Source organism: Capricornis sumatraensis, chromosome 1, assembly GCF_032405125.1.
Source record: "Capricornis sumatraensis isolate serow.1 chromosome 1, serow.2, whole genome shotgun sequence".
Classification (NCBI taxonomy): domain Eukaryota; kingdom Metazoa; phylum Chordata; class Mammalia; order Artiodactyla; family Bovidae; genus Capricornis; species Capricornis sumatraensis.
Genome location: NC_091069.1, coordinates 90,941,257 through 90,959,615, shown reverse-complemented (window position 1 = coordinate 90,959,615; position 18,359 = coordinate 90,941,257). Strand labels below are relative to the sequence as shown.

Genomic DNA, 18,359 nt, shown 5'->3' with positions numbered 1-18,359 from the left:
CCATCATGGTTTGATAAATGAATCCAGAATTGAAGCTCCCTAGAAAGAAGTCATACTTTCCAAAAAAACAGAATTTTATTGCAAAAATTGTGTGGGCCAAGCAACTATGATTAGAGGATAGGAGGACACACAGGAAAAAAGATAATCCTCCTGGTGTGGGATGCTGCTGGTTGACATCTTTTCCAATAGGATAACTTCATCCCTACCCGTATGTGGATGGGAGACCTTGGGAATCTCAGTCCACTTCAGGAATTTCAGTCCGCAGTTGATATCCCATGTGATGTGTGCAGAGGGAGTGGAGAAAGGGGGGAAAATTATATGGAAACAATTTGTGGCTGAATATGAAGAAGTGTTAGAGCAAGGGTACTTCCATTTTTAACTATAAAGGAGAGTGGGTCGGGGGTAAATGAATTAGTACATTCCATGACAACTTTAGGTAAATTGTTTAATGTAGAGAATACAAAACTAAACTGCAGTGAATTGGTTGTTATGAAAAGACTACAAGACTAATTGTAAAGAAGTCATTTCAATCAGTACTGTTGATTAAATGATTTGTGTATTCTGTGACTAGCTGAGAAAGTTACTGATGGTATGGGCACACTTCTTTTTAAGTTCTTAAGGGGATGACTCCCAGACCAATGGCCTGGATCAGCCAGAAGAACCTCCATCATCACCTCTAAAATTTGCTTTGAAGTCAGCAAAAGGAAAGTCTTGATGAAACACTTTGAGGCTCAGCAGGAAAAGAGACGTGGACCTCGTGGTCTTAAGTTAGCAAATCAAATGCAAAAAGGATGTTGGAAAGGGACAGATAGCTTACCCTTGAAAGAGGTTACTATAGTTGTCCAGTAAAACATTTTTGATCTTTAAGGGAGCTATAGTGTTTGTTCAGCCAGTAGAGTAAAGCATCAAGCATCTTTCTGATAGTTAAGATGTTTAACTTTTAAAATAGGTGACATGAAGTTTTGTTGATTTCCTTGTCAACAGCAAGTTCTTAAGTCTTCTTCTATTTTCTGAAGTAGCTTGGATAAGGCAAGGATTCTGCGATGGCTTGATAAACTTTTTCTGTAAAAACCGCCTAACCTGGTTTTCATTTTTATTGGTTTATTTGGCTTTGTATTTGTTAAATCATTTTGCATAATTTGTTTGTGATGGTCTCATGATTTTTTAAAATAATACTAATTTTATTTATACCATTTTTCTAAATTCTAATGGAATTTCTCATGTCGTACTCTGCATATAAGTTAAATAAGCAGGGTGACAATACATAACCTTGACGAACTCCTTTCCCAATTTGGAACCAGTCTGTTGTTTCATGTCCAGTTCTAACTGTTGCTTCTTGATCTGCATACAGATTTCTCAGGAGGTAGGTCAGGCGGTCTGGTATTCCCATCTCTTTAAGAATTTTCCAGAGTTTGTTGTGATCCACCCAGTCAAAGGCTTTGGCATAGTCAATAAAGCAGAAGTAGAAGTTTTTCTGGAACTCTATTGCTTTTTCAGTGATCCAATGGATATTGGCAACTTGATCTCTGGTTCCTCTGCCTTTTCTAAATCTAGCTTGAACATCTGGAAGTTCACAGTTCACATACTGTTGAAGCCTGGCTTGGAGAATTTTGAGCATTACTTTGCTAGCGTGTTAGATGAGTGCAGTTGTGCAGTAGTTCATTGCCTTTCTTTGGGATTGGAATGAAAACTGACCTTTTCCAGTCCTGTGGCCACTGCTAAGTCTTCCAAATTTGCTGGCATATTGAGTGCAGCACAAGCTGGAATCAAGATTGCCGGGAGAAATATTAATAACCTTAGATATGCAGGTGACACCGCACTTAGGGCAGAAAAGGAAGAACTAAAGAGCCTCTTGATGAAAGTGAAAGAGGAGAGTGAAAAAGTTGGCTTAAAACTTAACATTCAGAAAACTAAGATCACGGTATCTGGTCCTATCACTTCATGGCAAATAGATGGGGAAACAGTACAGACAGTGGCAGACTTTATTTTGGGCTCCAAAATCACTACAGATGGTGACTGCAGCCATGAAATTAAAAGACGCTTGCTCCTTGGAAGAAAAGTTATGACCAACCTAGACAGCTTATTAAAAAGCAGAGACATTAGTTTGTCAACAAAGGTCCGTCAAGTCAAAGCTATGGGTTTTCCAGTAGTCGTGTATGGATGTGAGAGTTGGACTATAAAGAAAGCTGAGTGCTGAAGAATTGATGCTTTTGAACTGTGGTATTGGAGAAGACTCTTGAGAGTCCCTTGGACAGCAAGGAGATCCAGCCATTCCATCCTAAAGGAAATCAGTCCTGAATATTCATTGGAAGGATTGATGCTGAAGCTGAAATTGAACCTCCAGTACTTTGGCCACCTGATGTGAAGAACTGACTCATTTGAAAAGACCCTGATGCTGGGAAAGATTGAAGGCGGGAAGAGAAGGGGACGACAGAGGATAAGATGACTGGATGACATCACTGACTTAATGGACATGCGTCTGAGTCAACTCCGGGAGTTGGTAATGGACCAGGAGGCCTGGTGTGCTGCAGTCCATGGGGTCACAAGAGTCAGACAGGACTGAGCAACTGAACTGAATGGAATTTAGCTAAACATTTGTTTCATTATTTTTTTTTCAAAGAGCCAACTTTTGATTTTGTTGATCATTTGTTTCTTTCTTAACATTTCTTTTCTTCTTAGAATTATTTGGTGTTCTTCTATCAGATTAAATTGAATATTTTAACTCATTTCCCATCTTTCATAATTATAACCAATCCATGTAAAAATTATAAAATTTTCTCTAAATACTGCTTTTTGTCTCTAAATATGATATCTTGCAGATAGTGATATATACTACTTTCCTTAAATTCTAAATATTTTGTGCTTTCTAATATGAATTTCTGCCCCCTTATTGGTTTCTTTACTTTAGGAGTGCATTTCAAGTTTGTAGGCATATGTTTTTTTAACTCTGTATTTACTATTGATTTTTTATTTAGTTGCAAAGAATATAGTCTACAGACTTTCAGATTTACTTACTAAAAACACAACTCATAACTATTTTTGTGCTCAGTAATTAAGTTACTGAGATGCTTCTGCTGTTTCTCTTGTCATCATTGAATATTTCTTATATCCCTTTTCTTCTCTTTGAAAGTCCTATTATTTTTGCAAGAGGGGACCCATTAATAGTTCTTTTAAGTAAGGGCCAGTGGTAAAGTTTCCTGTTTTTGTACATGTTAAAATTTTTGATATTGCATTTATTCCTAAATGTTTCAGTTCAGTTCAGTTCAATCGCTCAGTCGTGTCCAACTCTTTGCGACCCCGTGAATCGCAGCACGCCAGGCCTCCCTGTTCAATCACCATCTCCCAGAGTTCACTCAGACTCACGTCCATTGAGCCCATGATGCCATCCAGCAATCTCATCCTCGGTAGTCCCCTTCTCCTCCTGCCCCCAATCCATCCTAGCATCAGAGTCTTTTCCAGTGATTCAACTCTTTGCATGAGCTGGCCAAAGTACTGGAGCTTCAGCTTTAGCATCATTCCTTCCAAAGAAATCCCAGGGTTGATCTCCTTCAGAATGGACTGGTTGGATCTCCTTGCAGTCCAAGGGACTCTCAAGAGTCTTCTCCAACACCACAGTTCAAAAGCATCAATTCTTCGGCGCTCAGCCTTCTTCACAGTCCAACTGTCACATCCATACATGACCACTGGAAAAACCATAGCCTTGACTAGATGGACCTTAGTCGGCAAAGTAATGTCTCTGCTTTTGAATATACTATTTAGGTTGGTCATAACTTTTATTCCAAGGAGTAAGCGTCTTTTCATTTCATGGCTGCAGTCACCATCTGCAGTGATTTTGGAGCTCAGAAAAATAGTCTGACACTGTTTCTACTGTTTCCCCTTATATTTCCCATGAAGTGATGGGACCAGATGTCATGATCTTCGTTTTCTGAATGTTAAGCTTTAAGCCAACTTTTTCACTCTCCTCTTTCACTTTCATCAAGAGGCTTTTGAGTTCCTCTTCACTTTCTGCCATAAGGGTAGTGTCATCTGCATATCTGAGGTTATTGATATTTCTCCCGGCAATCTTGATTCCAGCTTGTATTTCTTCCAGTCCAGTGTTTCTCATGATGTACTCTGCATAGAAGTTAAATAATCAGGGTGACAATATACAGCCTTGACGTACTCCTTTTCCTATTTGGAACCAGTCTGTTGTCCCATGTCCAGTTCTAACTGTTGCTTCCTGACCTGCATACAGATTTCTCAAGAGGCAGGTCAGGTGGTCTGGTATTTCCATCTCTTTCAGAATTTTCCACAGTTTATTGTGATCCACACAGTCAAAGGCTTTGGCATAGTCAATAAAGCAGAAATAGATGTTTTTCTGGAACTCTCTTGCTTTTTCCATGATCCACTGGATGTTGGCAATTTGATCTCTGGTTCCTGTGCCTTTTCTAAAACCAGCTTGAACATCAGGGAGTTCATGGTTCATGTATTGCTGAAGCCTGGCTTGGAGAATTTTGAGCATTACTTTACTAGCATGTGAGATGAGTGCAATTGTGTGTTAGTTTGAGCATTCTTTTGCATTGCCTTTCTTTGGAATTGGAATGAAAACTGACCTTTTCCAGTCCTGTGGCCACTGCTGAGCTTTCCAAATTTGCTGGCATGTTGCGTGCAGCACTTTGACAGCATCATCTTTCAGGATTTGAAACAGCTCAAGTGGAATTCCATCACCTCCACTAGCTTTGTTCGTAGTGATGCTTTCTAAGGCCCGCTTGACTTCACATTCCAAGATGTCTGGCTCTAGGTGAGTGATCACATCATCATGATTATCTGGGTCGTGAAGATCTTTTTTGTACAGTTCTTCGTGTAGTCTTGCCACCTCTTCTTAATATCTTCTGCTTCTGTTAGGTCCATACCATTTCTGTCCTTTATCAAGCCCATCTTTGCATGAAATATTCCCTTGGTATCTCTAATTTTCTTGAAGAGATCGCTAGTCTTTCCCATTCTGTTGTTTTCCTATATTTCTTTGCATTGATCGCTGAGGAAGGCTTTCTTATCTCTTCTTGCTATTCTTTGGAACTCTGCATTCAGATGCTTATATCTTTCCTTTTCTCCTTTGCTTTTTGCCTCTCTTCTTTTCACAGCTATTTGTGAGGCCTCCCCAGACAGCCATTTTGCTTTTTTGCATTTCTTTTCCATGGGGATGGTCTTGATCCCTGTCTCCTGTACAGTGTCACAAACCTCATTCCATAGTTCATCAGGCACTCTATCAGTTCTAGGCCCTTAAATCTATTTCTCACTTCCACTGTATAATCATAAGGGATTTGATTTAGGTCATACCTGAATGGTCTAGTGGTTTTCCCTACTTTCTTCAATTTGAGTCTGAATTTGGCAATAAGGAGTTCATGATCTGAGCCACAGTCAGCTCCTGGTCTTGTTTTTGCTGACTGTATAGAGCTTCTCCATCTTTGGCTGCAAAGGATATAATCAATATGATTTTGGTGTTGACCATCTGGTGATGTCCATGTGTAGAGTCTTCTCTTGTATTGTTGGAAGAGGGTGTTTGCTATGACCAGTGCATTTTCTTCACAAAACTCTATTAGTCTTTGCCCTGTTTCATTCCGCATTCCAAGGCCAAATTTGCCTGTTACTCCAGGTGTTTCTTGACTTCCTACTTTTGCATTCCAGTCCCCTATAATGAAAAGGACATCATTTTTGGGTGTTAGTTCTAAAAGGTCTTGTAGGTCTTCATAAAACCATTCAACTTCAGTTTCTTTAGCGTTACTGGTTGGGGCATAGACTTGGATAACTGTGATATTGAATGATTTGCCTTGGAGCTGAACAGAGATCATTATGTCGTTTTTGAGACTGCATCCAAGTACTGCATTCGGACTCTTTTGTTGACCATGATGGCTACTCCATTTCTTCTGAAGGATTCCCGCCCGCAGTAGTAGATATAATGGTCATGTGAGTGAAATTCACCCATTCCAGTCCATTTTAGTTTGCTGATTCCTAGAATGTCGACGTTCACCCTTGCCATCTCTTGTTCGACCACTTCCAATTTGCCTTGATTCATGGACCTGACATTCCAGGTTCCTGTGCAATATTGCTCTTTACAGCATCGGATCTTGCTTTTATCACCAGTCCCATCCACAACTGGCTTTGGCTCCATCCCTTCATTCTTTCTGGAGTTATTTCTCCACTGATCTCCAGTAGCATATTGGGCACCTAATGACCTGGGGAGTTCCTCTTTTGGTATCCTATCATTTTGCCTTTTCATACTGTTCATGGAGTTCTCAAGGCAAGAATACTGAAGTGGCTTGCCATTCCCTTCTCCAGTGGACCACATTCTGTCAGACCTCTCCACCATGACCCACCTGTCTTGGGTTGCCCCACAGGCATGGCTTGGTTTCATTGAATTAGACAAGGCTGTGGTCCTAAGTGTTGAGTTGATGATAAAAGTTTAGGCTGACAGTTATTTTTGCTTAACACTTTATAGATTGTGTTTTATTGTCTTCTATCATCTTTTGCTGCTTGTGAAATATCTGTGTTCTCTGTCATTCTTTTATATGTTTTAGGATTACCTTTATGTACTGCAGTTTCACATAATATGTCTAGGTGTTAGTTTACCATTATTTAGAATAACAGTACACAAAATACACTTTGATCATAGAATTTAGATCTTTGTTTAGTTTTGGAAAATGCTCAGTTATTATCTCTTCAAATACAGTGTCCTACCATATTCTGCTTTTGTTTACTCTGAAATGTCTATGGAATGTGTACTTGAATCCTACCTCTCATTCTTCCCTCAGTGTCTATTATTCTTTTTTTTAATCTGAATTCATTTGAATTTCTCACTATTATCTCCCAGTTCATCCATTCTCTCTTTGTGTGAAACTAGTTTTTGTCACATGTTGTGTTTTTTTGGTTTGTTGTTTTTAATGTCTTTTGCAGTTTCAAATTTTCTTCTTGGTTTTTATTCGTGTATCCCTATTCTTATTTCATTTCTAACTTTTGTTTATTCATTCACTTATTTATGTGGCTATGTTGGGTCTCAGTTGCATCATGCAGAATCTTTGACTGCAGCACACGGGCTCTCTAGTAGTGGCATATGGGCTCAGTAGTTGCAGCACATGGGATCTTAGCTCCCCAACTGGCATCTAACTCGTGTCCCTTGCATTGCAAGGTGGATTCTAAACCGCTGGGCCACCAGCGAAGTCCCAGTTTGTACCTGTCTTGTTTGCCATTCCCTGTTAGGGAAATTCGGGGTGGTTTCGGGCCGTTTGGACCTCTAATTCTGTTTATTAACATGAATGTTTCAGGACTGATAGAAAGTTCACATTAGCATTTTGTACATTTAGGTATGGTTTATTTAGCTATGGTGGCTTCCCTGGTGGCTCAGCTGGTAAAGCATCTGTCTATGATGCGGGAGACCTGGGTTCGATCCCTGGGTTGGAAAGATCCCTTGGAGAAGGAAATGGCAATCCACTCCAATACTATTGCCAGGAAAATCCCATGAACAGAGGAGCCTGGTAGGCTACAGTCCATGGGGTCTCAAACAGTTGAACACGACTGAGCGACTTCACGTTCACGTTATTTAGCTATGGTTATTCATTATTGTTTTTGTTTGTTTGTTTGTTTATTTGACTTTCAATAGAGTAAAAGCTTTTAGAACATTACAAGAAGCCCTCAAGTGCAACTATGAACATTGGCAGATCTGGGAAAACTACATTCTCACTAGCACTGATGTTGGAGAATTTTCTGAAGCCATTAAAGCTTATCATCGGCTCTTGGACTTACGAGACAAATACAAAGATACTCAGGTAGGGTAGTCATATTTTGTTATTTCAGTTTGTGTTTAATATTAATACTTGATTATAGAATATAAATTGTTCCCTAGACTCTACACAGGAAAATTTTGTTAAACTGAAGTAATATATAAAAGAATACTTTTCTTGTATAGTTGAATATGCTTAGTTACATATTAATTCTGACATTCCAGTGTCAACTATGTTTATGTAATCATAGACTAAATATCACTGTGACTCAGTAATATGTGGTTTACATGTATATAGTCAGCTTGCAGAAACTTATGCTTATGTTAATTTATTACTTTGGTTATCTCAGTGTAATAGCTGGAATAAATCCCATAGTCATTTATTCACTCCTTAAACAGTCATCTGTATACTTTCAGATTGTTTGAACAATGTAGAAATGAAGACTAACATTTTCCTTGTACTGTTTAATAAGATAGTCTTCATCTTAGGATGAAGTCAGAACTGGTTAACTCTAACAGTACAAAAATTACTATATCCTTTCAGAAACTGTGGGAATCTTGAAGGCCCTGGGTTTTACATCCAATAGGATTAAATGTAAAAGACCTTTTGTGGGGTTAATTTGTGAAGAGACTGTATAAAGATAGAGTGTACAGGAGCTTACAGGTTACAAAATCAGGGGGCTCGAAAATATAACATTATATTTGCAATTATCAGCATATGCTATTAGTGAGTTGGAATTATGTAAAAACAGAAATAAGATATACTATATGATAATATCGCACTACTCTCATGACTTACTATATATATATATATACACTCCAACTATTCCAAAATTTACCTTGTCTGGTCTTGTATTTTTTAGCTGCAGCCCTTCATCTGTATGAATGCTTTTGCACATTCAGCTATATAATCGGCTAAATTGTTTTAAAGCTCAGGTTTTGGGCAGTTCACTTAAAGATCTACGACTTTGTGAAAGTCACTCAGTTGTGTTCAACTCATTGCAACCCCATGTACTATACAGTTCATGGAATTGTCCAGGCCAGAATACTGGAGTGGGTAGCCTTTCCCTTCTCCAGGGGATCTTCCCAATCCAGGGATTGAACCCAGGTCTCCTGCATTGCAGGCGGATTCTTTACCAGCTGAGCCACATGGGAAGCCAGTTCTGTGACTTTTTAAGTAGAACCATATACCTACTTACAGGAGCTATGTTGACCCCTTCAATTACTTGTCTTTTCCTTGTTTTTATTTTGTTCTGGCCTTTTTAACTATTATATATTGACCATCCAGTATAGAAAGAAGGGACTTGAGCTTTGAGTGAAGATCACTTAAAACGTGTTTGGAGGCATAGCAGAAATTTTCATCCTAGAGAGAACAGGAACCCTTGCTGGTCTGTTTGCACGCTCCTTCCCCCTGCCCCCGCCCCCGCCCCCCATCATCTTGCACTTGTCCTGTTCACTGCTGTGATGGCTCTTCCTCTTCTGCACTCAGCCCCTAGGCTCTGAGCAGGTCTCGGTATGTTGCCAAACCACTGAGGCTGGAACAGAGATTCCAAAGCGCTTGTTTCTTGTTTACCTCAACTGTAATTTTTTTTTAAAGACCCTTTATTTACTGAGGAAGCTTCATGAAGGCTGTTCTAAAATCTCATACTTGGTTAGTCACTTCAGTCGTGTCTGACTCTTTGGGACCCTATGTGCTGTAGCCTGCCAGGCTCCTCTGTCCATGGGATTTCCCAGGCACGAAAGAATACTGGAGTGGGTTGCTATTTCCTTCTCCATCTGAAATCTCAGTGCAGGAAAGTGAAAAGAAAGTGAAGTCGCTCAATCATGTCCAACTCTTTGCAACCCCATGGACTGTAGCCCTCCAGGCTTCTCCGTCCATGGAATTCTCCAGGCAAGAATACTGGAGTAGGTCGCCATTTCCTTCTCCAGGGGAATCTTCCCAACCCAGGGAGTGAACCCAGGTCTCCTGCATTTCAGGCAGACACTTTACCATCTGAGCCACCAGGGAAGCCTCAGAGAAAAGGTAAATAAGCTGCATTGCTGGTATATTCCATTTTACACTCTAAGTAAATTCTTTTTATTTTCTCCTTTCACAAAGCTTGTTTGGAATGCACAAAGATACATTTTCAGCAGTTTTCAGAAAAAGAAAAAAAAGTAAAAGAACGAAACCTTCTCCCAGCATAAATGGAGATGCTTTCATTTAATTTTTATTTTAAATAGATTTTCCAAATGTATTTTATTGATCATGTTCAGTTTTTTTACTCCTTCCAGCAAATCTAATTATAAGAATTTTCACCCATAGTAAAATTATATTCTGATTCCCATTGAAAATTTTCTAATCCTGTACCTGTTTTAGCAGATTATTTAACTTATATGATTTCTAATTTAAGTGAAAAGTTAGTAGTTTCCTACCTAAAGAAAATTATTAGGATTTAGTTTAAATTCATGGCCAGCTAATATTTTAATTTCTTTTTTTTCCTATAATTCTTCTGTTCTTCAAATTCATAATATGAGCCCAACCTCCTTTTGATGAGTTTGAAATTGGTTTTTATGAAAGTTCAGTAGCTTTAGAAACAGTTAAGGATGGCATGCAGATCCGTTAGACTTCCTTCTCATAGCACTGCTTCCACACGCAGGAGCATTGAGAATCGTTCCTGTTAGAAAAAATACTGCTTGTAAACAAAGCGCTTAGAGAAGCATATGGTGCCATAATGATGCCAGATGTTATGGCTCTTTGCTTAATTTTTATATTTGGATTTGGGGAAATAATACTAAGAACATAAGGGCTAGATAACCAGTGACATGTTCAAGCCAAAGGATCATCTCTAGCGATTTATAAGAGAGAACTTTTGGGTATTTAGTTGGAGAAATAGCCATAGTGAGATAATTTGCTAGTTTATATGAGGCCCTGTGAATAGCCCTCTCCAGAAGTGTCACAGAATGCTGATGGCAATGTTTGGTCTCTGGCAGGTGTGGGTAAACTCGCTCCATTGTGGTTAAGTCATCATCGAAGGAAGGTCCTCAAGGCTAGTGTGGGCTTAGTCATATTTAGCTTTGTGACATGCTTGTGTCTGTCATCATGCTTTCTCACCACTCGTCAGCACGGACAGAGACAATTGATAGATTGTCTGGAATATTTTTATCTTGGCTAAAATAATTTTACTTAATTTGACTCTGCAAGTTTGGCAACAGGTGTCTTTAAAAAAAACTCTGATATTCTTATGTTTGACACTACCTGACCTCATTCTATTTTAATTTGCTTTAAAATTCTTTTTGTCTATGCTTTTTCTACTTTATAGATATGATTATTTTCATTTAAATTTTTTTCTATTGTGTGTGTGTAAATTCATACTCATTTTAATATAGACACAGGATAAATCAGCTATAAATTGTTTTACTCACTATTTGTAATAAGAGAATGTGTGGGTAGTTATACTACCTTTATCATTTCCTGCCTTTTCTGTCTGTCCTAATTTTGACTAATACATAGATTAGTATAGCTCAAGAATGCTTTTCTGTAATAGTAGATATTTATATTCATGTGTGGTTATACATACTTTTATTAATCTATCATAAAACTTAGTTTTGTGTTTTTGTGTAATTAGTCCCTGTTCCATTTTCCAGTTTTCTACTATTAATTTACTACTGTTAATAGTGCCGTGAATATCCTTATAGATAAATCCTTATGTTTATGCTTCTTTCCTCAGGATGAATTCTAATGTTATTTGTTCATTTTTTAATTTTTCTGCTCTTCCCTGTTCCCCTCACATCCCCTCCCCTTTCTCCTCTTCGAGAACTCACAGTCACTTTGGGAAAAGAATATAAGTATTGTGCTTTTGCATCTCATTTACTGTTTATAAATGGAAGAGGAAGGGAAAACGATTAACATATATCAAGTGTTCACTATGTTCTTGGAACTATCACGGATTACCTTTTACAGTTCACTTCAGTCGCTCAGTCGTGTCCGATTCTTTGTGACCCCATGAACCGCAGCACGCCAGGCCTCCCTGTCCATCACCAACTCCCGGAGCCCACCCAGACCCATGTCCATTGTGTCGGTGATGCCATCCAACCATCTCATCCTCTGTTGTCCTCTTTTCATTCTGCCCTCAATCTTTCCCAGCATCAGGGTCTTTTCCAGTGAGTCAGCTCTTCGTATCAGGTGGCCAATGTATTGGAGTTTCAGCTTCAAAATCAGTCCCTCCAATGAACACCCAGGACTGATCTCCTTTAAGATGGACTGGTTGGACCTCCTTGCAATCCAAGGGACTCTCAAGAGTCTTCTCCAATACCACAGTTCAAAAGCATCAGTTCTTCGGCACTCAGCTTTCTTTATAGTCCAACTCTCATATCCATACATGACTACTGGAAAAACCATAGCCTTGACTAGATGGACCTTTGTTGACAAGGTAATATCTCTGCTTTTTAATATGCTGTCTAGGTTGGTCATAACTTTCCTTCCAAGGAGCAAGCATCTTTTAATTTCATGGCTGCAGTCACTGTCTGCAGTGATTTTGGAGCCCCCCAAAATAAAGTCTGACACTGTTTCCACTCTTTCCCCATCTATTTCCCATGAAGTGATGAGACTGATGCCATGATCTTCATTTTCTGAATGTTGACCTTTAAGCCAACTTTTTCACTCTCCTCTTTCACTTTCATCAAGAGGCTTTTGAGTTCCTCTTCACTTTCTGCCATAAGGGTGATGTCATCTGCATATCTGAAGTTATTGATATTTCTCCTGGCAATCTTGATTCCAGCTTGTGCTTCTTCCAGTCCAGCATTTCTCATGATGTACTCTGCATAGAAGTTAAATAAGCAGGGTGATAATATACAGCCTTGACGTACTCCTTTTACTATTTGGAACCAGTCTGTTGTTCCATGTCCAGTTCTAACTGTTGCTTCCTGACCTGTATATAGGTTTCTCAAGAGGCAGGTCAGGTGATCTGGTATTCCCATCTCTTTCAGAATTTTCCACAGTTTATTATGATCCACCCAGTCAAAGGCTTTGGCATAGTCAGTAAAGCAGAAATAGATGTTTTTCTGGAACTCTCTTGCTTTTTCCATGATCCAGCAGATGTTGGCAATTTGATCTCTGTTTCCTCTGCCTTTTCCAAAACCAGCTTGAACATCAGGGAATTCACAGTTCACATATTGCTGAAGCCTGGCTTGGAGAATTTTGAGCATTACTTTACTAGCATGTGAGATGAGTGCAATTGTGCAGTAGTTTGAGCAGTCTTTGTTATTACCTTTCTTTGGGATTGGATGAAAACGAACCTTTTCCAGTCCTGTGGCCACTGCTGAGTTTTCCAAATGTGCTGGCATATTGAGTGCAGCACTTTCACAGCATCATCTTTTAAGATTTGAAATAGCTCAACTGGAATTCCATCATCTTCACTAGCTTTGTTCGTAGTGATGCTTCCCTAAGGCCCACCTGACTTCACATTCCAGGATGTCTGGCTCTAGGTGAGCGTGAGTGATCACACCTTCATGATTATCTGGGTCGTGAAGATCTTTTCTGTACAGTTCTTCTGTGTATTCTTGCCACCTCTTCTTAATATCTTCTGCTTCTGTCAGGTCCCTACCATTTCTGTCCTTTATTGAGCCCATCTTTGCATGAAATGTTCCCTTGGTAGCTCTAATTTTCTTGAAGAGATCTCTAGTCTTTCCCATTCTGTTGTTTTCCCATTCTATTGAGAGGTCTGACAGAATGTGGTCCACTGGAGAAGGGAATGACAAACCACTTCAATATTCTTGCTTTGAGAACCCAATGAAGAGTATGAAAAGGCAAAAAGATAGGACATTGAAAGATGAACTCCCCAGGTCAGTAGGTGCCCAATATGCTACTGGAGATCAGTGGAGAAATAACTCCAGAAAGAATGAAGGGATGGAGCCAAAGCAAAACAACACTCCGTTGTGGATGGGACTGGTGATAGAAGCAAGATTCAATGCTGTAAAGAGCAATATTATAGAACCTGGAATGTTACGTCCACGAATCTAGGAAATTGGAAGTGGTCAAACAGGAGATGGCAAGAGTGAACATTGGCATTCTAGGAATCAGTGAACTAAGATGGACTGGAATGGGTGAATTTAACTCAGATGACCATTGTATCTACTGTTGTGGGCACGAATCTGTTAGAAGAAATGGAGTAGCCATCATAATCAACAAAAGAGTCCAAAATGCAGTACTTGGATGCAATCTCAAAAATGACAGAATGATCTTTGTTCATTTCCAAGGCAGACCATTCAGTATCACGGTAATCCAAGTCTATGCCCCAACCAGTAATGGTGAAGAAGCTGAAGCTGAACGGTTCTATGAAGACCTACAAGACCTTCTAGAACTAACACCCAAAAAAGGTGTCCTTTTGATTATAGGGGACTGGAATGCAAAAGTAGGAAGTCAGGAAACACCTGAAGTAACAGGCAAGTTTGGCCTTTGAGTACAGAATGAAGCAGGGTAAAGGCTAACAGAGTTTTGCCAAGAGAACGCACTGTTCATAGCAAACACCCTCTTCCAACAACACAAGAGAAGACTCTACACATGGACATGGTCAATACCGAAATCAGATTGATTATATTCTTTGCAGCCAAAGATGGAGAAGCTCTATACAGTCAGCAAAAACAAGGCTGGGAGCGGACTGTGGCTCAGATCATGAACTCCTTATTGCCAAATTCAGACTCAAATTGAAGAAAGTAGGGAAAACCACTAGACCATTCGGGTATGACCTAAATCAAATCCCTTATGATTATACAGTGGAAGTGAGAAATAGATTTAAGGGACTAGATCTGATAGACACAGTGCCTGATGAACTATGGAATGAGGTTCATGACATTGTACAGGAGACAGGGATCAAGACCATCCCCAAGAAAAAGAAATGCAAAAAAGCAAAATGGTTGTCTGAGGAGGCCTTACAAATAGCTGTGAAAAGAAGAGAAGTGAAAAGCAAAGGAGAAAAGGAAAGATATACGCATCTGAATGCAGAGTTCCAGAGAATAGCAAGAAGAGATAAGAAAGCCTTCCTCAGCGATCAGTGCAAAGAAATAGAGGAAAAGAACAGAATGTGAAAGACTCATGATCTTTTACAAGGCATACAGTATTTAAAGTGGGTACTGAAAAGTCCTCATTTTATAATGTATGAATATGAGACCCAGAGAGATTATGTAACTTGGCCAGTTACATAGCTGCTGCTAAGCTGCTAAGTCACTTCAGTCGTGTCTGACTTTGTGCGACCCCATAGACAGAAGCCCACCAGGCTCCCCTGTCCGTGGTTGGAACCAAAGGTAGGAATCATATTTAGGCATGTCTGTTGGAGTGAATCATGCCTTGAAGTTTGTCAGAAGATTTATATTAAACAGCATATTTCCCCCATCATATTACTATGCATTTGAATTATATCTGACAGAGGTGTTTTTTTTTTTTTTTTCCAAATTGGGGTATTTACACATAAGAAAATGCACAGATCTTAAGTGTAATTTTGATATGTTTTGACATTGTGTATTATAGAACCACTTCCCAAAACAGGTATGGAACATTTTCATCACCACAGAAAGTTCTATTACTCCCCTTTCCAGTCAACTGAACCACCACCCTTTCCCTTCAACCAGGCAACTGCTTTCTGATTTCAGTCCCCACAGTTCAATTTTCTTTCTCTTGATTGTCGTATAAACAGAATCATACAATATGTATTCTTTCTTATGGATGTTGTTCTTTGTGTGGATTTCTCCTTGGGGAAGGAGGGAGGTGGTGTTGATGGGCGGTGGGAAAGATTGCCAACTCGATTGAAGTCCTAGAGCAAGTGGTGGCGGGGCTTACCTGAGGGAGAAGAGTGGAGGGAATGGATGTATTCTATGTGGATTCTGTCTCTGTGAGGTAGATAGTACCTCTGTTTTACTGCTGAAGTATCTGCGGCTCGCTGGAGAAACTAATAAAGCTGACCTTTCACAGCTTATAACTAGTCAAGCCAAGATGTAAAGTCTGAAGTTTGGGCTTTTTAACCTAAAGCTTGAGCATGCCATTTCCTCATGCACAGAATTTTTTTTTCTTTTGCTGAAAGAGTGAAAAAGACAATGTTAAGCTGCCTACCTCTCTGTGATAACTGAGGTGTGGGGAAGCCAAGGGTCAGGGTTATCAGGCCAGGAAGCAGAGCAAGTTCTTTAGAGAGCTCCAAGTGGAGCGGGGACATGGCCAAGCCAGGAGGCGGAAATGGCTTCATTCCTGGCCTCCAGCCCTCCTGGAAGTGTTTGTAACTGGACCCGAGGCGATCCTGTTACTTCCTGCTGTGAAGACCTCCAGGATTCAAAGGGCCAACACCTTGTGCTTTTGGCCAACTTTTTAGGGAGACTTGGCCAAGGACCTCCAGGTTAGTGTTGGAGAAGAGAATAGTTAAGCTTTCCTCTTTGTGGAGATGAGGATGGCTGCTCCTCCAGGTGAGAAAACTTCACCTCTCTTCAGGGGCTGGTGGGGTTCTCCACAGTCACACACTGCTTGCTGCCTTCCGTGGTACAGGATGTGAGAAAGAGAATGCAGCAGAAGCACCGCATCACTGAAATGACTGGAGATGGGGGTCAGGGATTTAGAAGCCATGACGTAGAGCTGGTGCCGTGGCATTGGTTTAGTTAGGAAGTGAGGGACTGCAGGGCTATTTATACTGATTAAAGTGAAATCCCTCTAAGCATCCAGGCTCAAAAAATATACTTAGATTATTTTATGATACACCAAATGAATTCCAAATGGGCTAAATATATGCTAAATATTTTTTCATCTCCTGGAAAAACTAGGAATACAAGTGAGTACCTTCCAAATTTCCTGAACTTTGAAGCAAGAAAAGAAAACTTGAAGGAATTTTTATGACTTCATGAAAAAAATATGTGACAAAATATTTGTAACAAGTAGGAAAGATAAAAAGGTAATGATATCCTTATTATATAAAGAGTTAACATCTGCTACAGGAATGAAATGAAACAGGAGAGAGGGTTCAGAAACACTCAAGTAAGTGTGAGAATGTAGTTCATGATAAGGATGGCATTTTAAATCTGTGGGATAAAATAAAATATTCACTATGCATTGAAATAGTTGGCCAAGCATTTGGGACTCAGAATGAAAGCTCTGCTTCACTCCTTAAACCAAAATAAATTCAAGTAGTTGGTTAAAATATTTAAATTGAAATGCCTTGAGAAGCAGGATGATGTTGTAGGTAAGAGCATAGATTCTGGGGTTAGACAGCCTGGGCTTCCAGGCTACCTCCCCCAGCTGTATGACCTGAGCAAGTTACAAACCTCTTGGTTTTTCACTTTCATGAAACAGGGATAATATTAGTACCTCACGGGACTGCTGTGAGGATTAAGTAAATAGCTGTATGAAAAGGGCAGGGAATATCACCTGCCACATACAAGTGCTGTTTAAGTATAGCTGCCGTCATCATCCTTATCATCATTATTGTTATGGAAGATGTAAAACCGTAAAAGCACTTGATAGAAAATATTTTTATAAGCTTGGGGGTAGTGAAAATGTATTTTACCATGACACACAAGCCATACCCCATGAAGGCAAATATGGAGAGATTTGAATTGAAAACTTCTACGTATGAGGCAAGGAGAAGGGGGTGACAGAGAATGAGATGGTTGGATGGCATCACCGAATCAATGGACATGAGTTTGAGCAAACTCCGGGAGATGGTGAAGGCAGGGAAGCCCGGTGTGCTGCAGTCCATAGATTGCAAGGAACTGGACATGACTTACTGACTGGACAGAAACAATGAGAGGGCTGGACGTCACCGTACTGAGTGGAGACAGGCGGAGACATGACAGCTGTTCATTTAGTGCTTCCTGAACTGAAATGCGAAGAGGACTAGTAGAAGCCAGGTAAGTGTCCAGGAGGCGTTTGTCTGAGTGTTCTCAACGTTGCCTTGGTCTTTCTAGGTAAGACTGCTGGATTCGTTACCTGGGACTGCTATGTCAAATTACTACAAACTTAGTTTCTTCAAACAAGAAAAATCTATTCTCTTCAGTTCTAGAGCTAGAGGATTGAAATCAAGGTGTTGGCTGAGCCATGCTCCCTCTAAAGGCTCCAGGGAAGAACCTTCCTTGCCTCTTCCAGCTTCTGGGGGTTCCTGGCTTTCCTTGGCTTGTGGCAGCATGATTCTAACCTGTTTCCCTCTTCACCTACGTCATCTCCTTCCCTGTGCCTCTCTGTGTCACCTCCTTTTCTTGTAAGAACATTAGTCATTGGATTTAGGGCCCACACTAATCTAGTATGACTTTATCGTAACTAATTGTTACTAACTATTTCCAAATGAACTCACATTCTGAGGTTCTGCTACGACATGAATTTGGGGTGAGTATTCGACCCCCCCCCCCCACAACTTTCTCATTCCTTTTCAGAGGGAAAGCAGTGGCTTTGAGAATAGTGGGGCTGGTAAAGGTAAGGGGATGTGTCCAGCACACACCCCACTGGGAGCTTTGGTGGAAGTAGAGGCAGCATGCACAGAGGCACCCTCTAGAGAAGGCTGGAGATGCCTCAGCTAATCTCACGAAGCCCTCGCCTAACACAGTACCAGAGATGCGAACATCGGAAAGTGACGGAAGGGATAAGAAGAAGAAGGAGGGAATT

At 40.1% G+C, this 18,359-nt stretch overlaps 1 protein-coding gene across 1 annotated transcript in view; it reads left to right on the top strand.

The window, feature by feature from the left end:
* Positions 1 to 18,359, top strand: part of TTC27 (tetratricopeptide repeat domain 27) — a 179,311-nt gene that overhangs the window by 143,567 nt on the left and 17,385 nt on the right. Inside the window, exon 16 of the mRNA XM_068977494.1 lies at positions 7,634 to 7,799. Within this exon, the coding sequence (XP_068833595.1) occupies positions 7,634 to 7,799 (166 nt within the window). The remainder of the gene's footprint in view (positions 1 to 7,633; positions 7,800 to 18,359) is intronic.